Source organism: Xiphophorus maculatus, chromosome 20 (genome assembly GCF_002775205.1).
Source record: "Xiphophorus maculatus strain JP 163 A chromosome 20, X_maculatus-5.0-male, whole genome shotgun sequence".
Classification (NCBI taxonomy): Eukaryota; Metazoa; Chordata; class Actinopteri; order Cyprinodontiformes; family Poeciliidae; genus Xiphophorus; species Xiphophorus maculatus.
The window spans coordinates 30,409,113-30,418,638 of record NC_036462.1 but is presented as its reverse complement, the minus strand read 5'-3'; the positions used below and the strand labels follow the sequence as shown (position 1 = coordinate 30,418,638).

Sequence of the window (9,526 nt, the reverse complement as noted above, 5' to 3'; positions counted from 1 at the left end):
TCAGCTTGCCACTGTTTTTCCACCTACACCCAGAAATCTAATTAGTGCCTGCGTTTTGTTTTTGTCCAACAAACCTAGTGTTGTCTCATCCTGTGTGAGGAGAGACTACATCCAACAGGAGAGTCAATAAAAGAGAAGCATTTGTTCACAGATGGTCTCACAATAAAAGCTGCTGCCTCAGGGTTGTGTATTAAAGCATGTTCACAGCTAACCTTTACAGTCTGTCCTTCCCCCTGGCCTGAGGACAAGTCGTCGTAGCGTTAGCTGATCTGAACAAAAAGCACTTCATTGAGTTAACTGACAATCAACAACACGTTATACTGGGGTTATTTTTCCCAAACGTGTCGCATAGTGAATAAATCTGTAAATGTATGTGGGGTGCGAATGCCCAGAGGAAACGCTCATTTCTTCGTCTTCCACTTATGGAAGCAAAAGGAGGAATTTGGGTAACGCTTTCAAAAATAAAAAGGTAACAGGGCAGTGGAGCCACATGAGTTCAATGGGAAATTCACAGCGCTTGGCAAAAAGTATTTAACAGAATGCTTTGGCATGTTTCATGCAAACTTCAATGTATTTTATTGCTGTTTAAATAAAAATCTAAAAATGTGGCAAAGACTTTTAATAAGAGGAAATGTTTTGAAATGAAATTTTTGTGCCTTGTGGCTTGAAATTCACCACAATCTTCAGTCTTTCTGAGCTTCTGACAGGTTTTTGTCTCTTACACTTCCTGTGGCAAACAGTGAGCCTGTCACAATAAGAGATAAATCAATTTATCACGTGATAAATTTAAACGAGCTCCATAATTTCCATTTGCATGATTGTTTTTCTCCTGTCTCTCTCTCTCTTTCTAGATGATAAAAGTCTTCAGTCTGGTGCTTTGGTCTAAACTCCCTCCTTCATTGAAGAACAATTTTGTTTACAGAGACTTCAGTATCCATTTTCTTTTGTTTCGGTCGTTTTCTTAATTTACTTTGGATATTTAAACTGTCTTCCAGTTCCAGTGTTGAATATTCACTAAAAATGTAAGTTTGTCGATCTTTGAGACGTTGTACTTGCATTAATACCATGATAATACTTAAATGTTCTGAAAACAACCATATTATCGTTCATCGCACAAAAAAAAAGAAGTTATAACAGGCCAAGCAAACGGTACACAAAAGTTCAAGACAAGACAGATGTGTCCGTGTGTGTGTGTGTGTGTGTGTGTGAGACCAACCTCTTTCCTGCGGTCACTGTTGTCTCTCTGCAGGTGCCATTTAATGACGGCATGCGGAGATCGGGCCTGGCACTCCAGGAAGGTGCTGCTTCCCTCCACCCCGTACTGCACCATCTCCAGAGTGTTCTTATTGGCTGCAGAGTGGAGACAGCAAACTCATGTTTACGACTTTTCTAATGGTTTCTTTTGCTTTTCTCCGGTAACCATTGACCTGCCATAGTGCAGTCACTACATCTCGACAGGGAGACGATGGGGTTGTGACCAAGCAGAAGCCTGCTTACCGTTGGAGTTGAAGCCTCTGCACTGTCGGATGGGATTCCCGTACCGGACGTCCTGCCTCCGGCTACGTCTAAATGGGTCAGACCAGTATTGCCAAATAAGGAGAGAAAAACATCATAAAGCAACCGCAAGCCATTCAAAGCCATTCAGTAACACATAAAAACCAAATGAAGAGGAAAATACAAACAGATAACAACGAATCTCCACCTTTTCGACATATGACTTTACATTTCTTATACAGATATATACATATTAGTCTTGTTAAGCTAAGTGTACCTAGAGATCATAACAAATTGACCCGTCACCAAAACAGCCAGTCAGCCATACAGGCAGGTTGATTTCAGTATCGCTGAACCAACTGATCTAATTATTCGGTTAGTGAGCTCGCTGACCGTGCGGCTGCAGCTGGTGCTTACCTCTTCTGTGAGGCCGAGTACCGGGAGCAGGACTTGCCGTCCCAGGCGCAGTACGGATCTCTGGCCAGGCAGCAGTCGGCGCACGCCTCGCCGTACACGTCGCACCGGTGGAGGGCCAACTGGGTCAGGCCGACCGCAGAAGACACGTACAGCTGTTGCTGTGGACGCAAAAAAGGATGGAACTAAGAGTTACTGACCACCCAGAGCGTAGAAGAAGGGGTCAATTATTTTGAAGATTATTGCAGGCATAATTTGTTTTATGATCAGGGGTTTGAAGTACATCCACCTGGCAGATTGCGCTTGACCACAACTCTGCATCTACCAACTGTTATCATGTGGAGCAAACCAAGTTCGTCAGTCGTTATTTCCAGCTCAGTTTAGAAAACCAGAAGCAAATCTGCGTTTGCGCTCGCTTACCCTTTTGGATGAGATCTTCATCGTCGTTATAGGAGTGGGAACCTTGACGTAGAAGCAAAGAAGCAAGAAAACTCTGTTAGCTTTTCCCTTTGAGAACAAGCAACAAGTGAAAGTGTGATGCAGTGTGCAGAGGGTTCACCTTAAAGACTTCAACCTCCTCCAGAACCAGCTCCTCGGTCTGCAGGTCGTCCCTGGGCAGGACGATGACTTTCTGAACTGTTCCCTTGTCTGTGGAGCACAAGACACACCCATCAGCCATGCGGCTGCCGCCCCCACTGCCCGTCTCTCTGCAGCCCCTCAGAGGCGTGTTTGACTCTCTCAGCAGTCATCAGTGAGGATAATCCCAGCATCAACACGCTGTAGACATAACTCTCACCAGGTTAACCTTTTATTTTTTCCAATGACGTAAAGTTCTCTTCTTGCTGACTGCGTCTCTCACCGGTTTGGGCGGCTTTCTCTGCTCCGTTTGCTTTCTGTGGAGAATTCCAGCGAGTTTGATACCCGAGATTTATGATGTCCTCTGAACCCCGACACGCATTCTTCCGCCACCCGGTGGCGCTCAGAAGCACAAAAGAGTCGGGAAGCGCCACCCGCGGCATGTGAGGGCAGCAAGCTGCGCGGTGGAAGCCGCGGCCTCATCAGACGCTCAGCCTACGCAGGCAAACCGGTGATCAGCCTCCCAGCAGCAGGGCAGATCAGGGTGATGGGTACGCTAACTCTGACCCTCTTTCCTCCCACACTGTTCTTTTCCCTCCCGCTGCTCATCCTCCTCTGCCCTCCAGGTACAAATCTTGTTGTTTATGCCATGTGAGCGGAGAGAGGTGAGAAAAACCCTTTGATTGGTTAAATTTCCACTCAAGCACAAAAAGGAAAGAATGCTTTTGTTTAAAAGACAAGGGATTGCTGTGGAGACGACAGCCCCTCATTTACATGGGGTTTGTTTCCACAGAGGGGGGATCCTGTTCTCCACAGTGTCACTCGGTGTGTCGACTCGGGTCAAAGGGTTCAGGGGTTCATCTTAATCAGCTAGAAACTAAACGTGAGGAACGCTGGTTCTGTCCATTGTTTCGGGCAAATATTCCCTCAAATCACATTTACATTCATGTAGCATGAACCAACCTTCGGCTTTTCACCTTTTACTCACAAAAACTGCTTTCTAGCCCAAATGTGACACAAAGACAATCAGAAGTAAAAATCATCTCAATAAATCTGACATTTTTTGTCGGTTCATTTAAACTGACTTTCATGATGGTTGTTAAATAGTTTAGTTTTTGGTAAGTAACAGGTACAACTACATAATGGAATGCATGTTAATCAAAGTAAGAATATGTAAATAAATGAATTAAACAATAAATGGTGAAAATGATGCAGTTTTTCTGTCATCATGTAGTTTAATTTTGGACTGAGCCAATCAAATCACATCTTAAGTTAAGAAACAACAACTCACCAGTTCCTAAGAAGAGCACTTCATAATTGCCGTCTGCAGCTGTCACCTGGTCCACTGAGATGGTGGTGAACTCATAGTCCACGTTGGTTCGGACCACCAGGGGGCGCTTGTGCACTGGGTAGACTGCGTTGTGCATGGCAGGGTGATTCCTCATGAAGTTGATCACTTCATCTGGGTAGTCCTTTGTGGACTTCATGCTGGGCGTAAATGTTCCTCCAGGGCACTGGGGGGAAAAAACAACAACAACCTGAGCAACTTTTTTTTTTTTAAAGGTCTCCCCCCCACAAGAATTGCTGCTCAAAATGAATAGTTATAACTTCAGTTTGGATATGCTGATGCCTGGGTGTTGCTCAGCTGGTTTGAGGTGGAAGAGGAGGGGCTTACAGTGCCGGGGCGAGGGTAGGGGATCTTCCCTGTGTACGCCACCCACTGGTAATTGGGACCCTCTTTGTGGGCGAAGGGCCCGTTGAAGACCATACGGATGTCGGCCATGGAGTAAACGCAAACGGCCGAGCCTTTGAACACGGACCTGTGGTGCAAACGTCAGAGCGGGTTAAGTTCGCCTCGCAGGTGACGGCGACGGAAACACAGCAGGATTCGTTTTCATGGAAGGGAACAAACCCAGAGACGGTGAAGACGCCGTAGATGACGGGGTTCTTTGTGTCCTGTGTTGGCTGGATGTAAACATCTCCTATAAGGAAGAACAGCAGCAGTCAGATTAATGCATTGATAAAGATAAAGGTTTTGCTTTACATAAAGACAGGCTAGTAAACATTTCCAGCCATACGGCAATTCCCTTTGTTTGTTCAGCTGGAAGAATATTCACAGATCCATGTTTCTTTTTGGATAATCAGAGGATATTGGAAAATAATAACACCTGAGTGTCCTATGTGCATTCTGTGAAAAAACTAGTGTATAAAATGTGACTTTCTTCTACTCATTTCTGTCACGCTACAGGTCTTAAATTTCATTCGTAGTCTTAGAAAAATCTTAGAACAAAAGTCGTAAATTTGAGTTGCTGAAACCTGGTTTGTTTCGATTTCCAGTAATGAAGCTCAACAGTGCTGAACGTATAAATAACGTGGGAAAAATCTGGTATAAGTGAAATAATCTGCCAGTGGAACTAGTACTTATTATCAATATTAAGGAATTATTGACCCTCACAAGCTCCATATCTAGGCTGAGAAGTTAGTTTTGTCTCATTTCAAGTGTACCAAGATATTTACAGAAACCACAACTACTTGGTGGGATTTGTGTTTTTGCCATGTAAATACAGGATATAACAGAAAAAAATAATCTTGTAAACTGCAAACAACTTGAAACTGGGATAAAAGGTTTGCCTTCCTGCAGTACAAAGTTAAATCAACCTAGACCTATGAAAGGTAGAATTTATTTTGATTGAACAATTTTAACTAGTGTAGAATGACCTAGTCAAAGTCCGGCAGACCTACAACCAATTGAGAATCTGTTGCATATTTGAACCCGCCCCAAAAAACCTGCTCTTCACATATGTTTTTCATCCAAACCAACAGAGATTGAGGTATTTTGCAAATAAATAATGATGAAAAAAACTTTTCAGTCTCTAGAGTTGACTAAGAAGCTGAGACATATATATGCAACGCTTTTTAAGTTTATGTTTGTCAAAACCACTAAAGACTTTAAAATACTCCCATTAGTTTATAAATCTCTCAACAGCTTAGCACAAAGATACATTAAAGATCTGTTGCTGTATCAACCTTCCAGACCTCTCAGGTTCTGGTTCTGGTTCAGCTCTGCAGCCCCTGAACCAAACATGGAGAAGCAGCATTCAGCTTCTATGCACCACAGATCTGGAACTGTGGTGATCTGGAACAAACGTCCAGAAAACTGCAAAACAACCGAAACCCTTAGTTCCTTTAAATCAAGGCTGAAACCAGTTGTCTTTGATTCATAATAACTGGAGTTTTGATCAACATATTTGATGTGCATTTCCTTGATGATTTGGACAAAATGTAATGTTTATTGCTTATTTCGTGATTGGTGATTGTTGTTTCGATATTGTAAAAACACTGTGAAGTGCTTTGTCGATAAAATGTGCTATACAAATAAACTCGACTTAAAAGTTGTGGCTGTAATGAAACAAAATCAAAAGCATTTCAAAGGGTATTAAAAAACTTTAGGAGGTTCTGAATCTCTCATCTCATAGGACAGCAGCATCATAACGACTGAAGCCTGGTCTTTAGGTCCCTGAATCCCAAACATTCCCACTAGTTGTCCCGCAGAGCTCTGACGCCGGCACTGCCTGATTTAGCTCATCCTTTGTTTGATGCCAAGTACAGGTGATAAGTCTTCCTGCTGTCTCAGAACCTGACCTAAATACTGCTCCCAGGAGACAGCCGTGTTCGCTGCCTGCGACAGGACAAAGGCCATGAACACGAGCTGCTATAACCTAGTTGGAAAAAAACACCCTGTTTGGTAAAAAAAAAGAAAGAAAAAAAAGAAGTCAGGCTAAAAATACAGCGTTAGCGCTCCGAAAGCGAGGAACCGATCGCACGCTGGAAAAGAATACGTATTCCAATCCAGATTTATGCGCTCGCTGTCTCATGTAGAGCAGCATGAGGAATTAGCTGTCAGCTTCCTGTGTAGATGCTGTGATACACGGCTGGTGTGAGGATTGTCTTTGACTGTCAACAGTACTGAGGCTGCACGGGCGTCCTCCAGGGACCGTCTGCAGTCCGGAGCTCCTCTCTGGAGAAAACCACGGAGCTCAGAAACATCTTCCCATCCACCCAATCTCTCCCACAGCTGCCCCAGAAACCCCCCCCCTCCAAAAAACACAGCAGCGGAACCGTCATGGGTTGAGACCAACGAGCTGCCACGGGCGTCACGCAACACCTGATCCTCGTCATGACATACAGCTGTCCCAGAAATTGTGGATCTGCATGGAAGGAAACACAAGCGCACACTCGAAAGAGAGATACGTCTGAGAAGAGAAACAGATCGCGGCTTCAAAGGGAGGAGACTGAAAAGCTCTTCTGATGCGTCGGTGATGTGTTCGCTATGGAGCGCGCATGTTACTCAATATCTGGAGTGCTGTCTTGATTCATGCATGTTTGAGAAGTCCTTCAATCTCCCACGGCAAACATTCTGCTTTGCAAATCGCGACGCCCCCACGCAGCTCCTTCAAACTAGCCAGCAACAATTAGCTAACACCTCATGGAACTGCACAGCTGCTGAAACAGATGGAACAGTGTTTTTCTGCTCATTATAGTAGCTACTTCTTAGTAGAACGCTGATAAAAACATTGTTAAAGGTTTAATAGAGGAGCCATGTTGTGATGACTTCCTGTAGGTGGAGCTTCTTAAAAAGACAGAGGTCCAATTTCAAGGTGTTAAATTACAAAGCCAAACTTCCTTTAAGTCATGTTTGATATGTATCTAGAATTTTTATAGCAACTGAAGTTCACATAGCTTAGTGATTATGCTATAAAATGGCACTTTGTGCCTGGAAAACACATGATACCGCCCCTTTAAAATTTGATCAGCCTTTGGGTTTTGATCACTCAGGTCCACTTCTTTTCTGTTCGACCAATTTGTTTCTCAGCATATCCCTGAAAGAAAAAGTCTCACATGTCACTAAATAACATGCTTTTTCTGAAAAGGTTTATTTCAAATCAGAAGTAAATATAAAGGAGAATTCCAGGTTGCTGGCTTTCCTTTGGCAACAAGACTACGAGACATTTTACAATGACTCTTATAGAATCGGTGGAAACTTGCGATTCCTCCCAGATCTGACTCATACAGCAGCAACTGCTCCGCATCTGTGCCATGCAGGGTAGATGATGCCACTTCACTGAGATCTCAGAAATGTGATATTCCCGGCAAACATATTCATATCTCTGAACATTACAGCCACCAACATCCATGTTTCTTTGTAGGATATAGGAAACAAGGAAGATATTTTTGGCAATTATGGCTTCAAATCTCTAAGCCGCAGATCTAGATTAGGGAGGGGTGAGATAGACTGAAAATTCCTTTGTATACTTTGTGGTATTTACTGCAATAACAATAAAGTGGCAATTAATATCACTTAAAAACCCGATCGACAAAGAAATAGATATTTTTCTTTCCCAAATATTTCAGGTTCATTCAGTTTTAATATTCAAGTCTTGCAACTGGTTTAGTGTACTGTTTCAATTGTGTTTAGGTCCAGACTTCCATCCCAGTCTGTATTTATGCACCAGCTTGTATTAGTCTAGCACCAAAACTCAAAGTTGAATACGTTCGTAACACAACGTGTAAAAGTTATGCAAATACTTTTGCTATAAACTATAAACTACCTATTTGTCTTTGTGCATCACATGACACAGATTTTTCCTCCATAACCACAAATTTCCAGGACCAGAATAAAAAAAACCCACTCAAGCCAGACAGTAAATACAAAACTCCATCATTTCCTCTCTACCTTTCCTTCTTCGAGTCCTTGGCAGGAACGGCGGCTCTGAAATCTGACGCGTGCGCCCTCGCCCACTCAGTACCCTGGCATGTCTGTCCTTGTTCCTTCACCGCACCACTTTGCTCCACATTTATGGCCTTTAACTACAATATCCTACAATTAATCATGGGTGCCCGACAGTGATCACCATCCATCTCACAGAATCATTCTGCACTGCTGTGTCTGAGTCAACACTGAACGAACCAGTGGAGGCAGAACCCTCGTTTGGAAAAGGAAGAGCCAGAACTTTTTCCGCACTTGGTCATTTATGTCAACTGACTCCACACATGAACATTTTACACTTTATGAAGTTTATGGACTACCAAGACCCCACCTATAAAACCGCAATGGTGTTTTTATGAGTCTAGACAGGCATAGAACCAGTGTGCATTCTTCCAACGAGTTGCCATTACAGAAACAATCCTGGTAAGGTGCTTTTTATTCTTTTAGATTAGTTAGAGGTACCGCAGCCTCACGTATTGTTCCTAGGTTAACTTGTTGGTTCTATAAACCATTGCAGACAGATGAAGAAGAAGGGTTTTCCAAGGTTACCTCCACAGTCTGACAATCATACATTGGCCATAGTCAATGGATGATTGACTATGGTCCATAGTCAATAGATGATTCTCCATAGTCAAGTTTCTCTCTAGCGGGTTAATCACCATTGGCAGTTTCTTCCTCGCTATGTGGGCGTAAATATGGGCAAGGGTGTGGAAATGTGGGTGCACAGGAGTAGGCGTCAACAAACTGATCATGTAATTTTGCCCATCTGCGCTTGGCCGGCCAATTTCCGCCGAAATCTCTCGGTATATTTGTGTGTTGCGGGTTGCCCATTCCAGTGGATGCTGTATGTGCTCTTCCGCAAGTACCGCCTTCGCTCATCCAATGGTGTAAATCCACAGTCCAATCAGCGAATGCAGTCTGCCGCCAATCAAATGTAATCTTGAACACAATAGCTGGCTTGTAATCCCCTTGTAGAGGTTCCAGAAAACACAGAGGAACAACAGAGGATCTGCAAATGGAGACAAATCTGGCAACGGCCGATTGGGGAGAAACGGGTTGAAGCCACGCCCCTGGAGAATGGACTGAAGTTCCAGGTCATTGATCTGAACTCACCAACATCAACCTACTTTCTTGCAAACACACAAGAATGTATATTCCCACAAACATTTTAAAGACCTACAGTAGTGGGATTCTTTGTGCTGTTTACACTCAGTATTAATGACTTGAGCTTCACATGGGGGTGTACAGGATGTGTGTTTGAACTCATGAGGGGTG

The 9,526-nt window shown here is 43.5% G+C and overlaps 1 protein-coding gene across 5 annotated transcripts in view; it reads right to left on the bottom strand.

Annotated features, from left to right (window-relative positions):
• LOC102222696 (semaphorin-3F-like) overlaps positions 1-9,526 on the bottom strand; it is an 81,494-nt gene that overhangs the window by 5,898 nt on the left and 66,070 nt on the right. For 2 of the 5 annotated variants that reach the window (XM_023324831.1, XM_023324835.1), the window contains 8 exons: positions 4,397-4,466; positions 4,160-4,304; positions 3,776-3,998; positions 2,468-2,556; positions 2,329-2,370; positions 1,912-2,069; positions 1,498-1,589; positions 1,217-1,350 (listed from right to left, as the gene is read on the bottom strand). In XM_023324831.1, coding sequence (XP_023180599.1) covers positions 1,217-1,350; positions 1,498-1,589; positions 1,912-2,069; positions 2,329-2,370; positions 2,468-2,556; positions 3,776-3,998; positions 4,160-4,304; positions 4,397-4,466 — 953 coding nt within the window. The remainder of the gene's footprint in view (positions 1-1,216; positions 1,351-1,497; positions 1,590-1,911; positions 2,070-2,328; positions 2,371-2,467; positions 2,557-3,775; positions 3,999-4,159; positions 4,305-4,396; positions 4,467-9,526) is intronic. The other 3 variants (XM_023324834.1, XM_023324836.1, XM_023324832.1) reach the window with 2 other exon arrangements.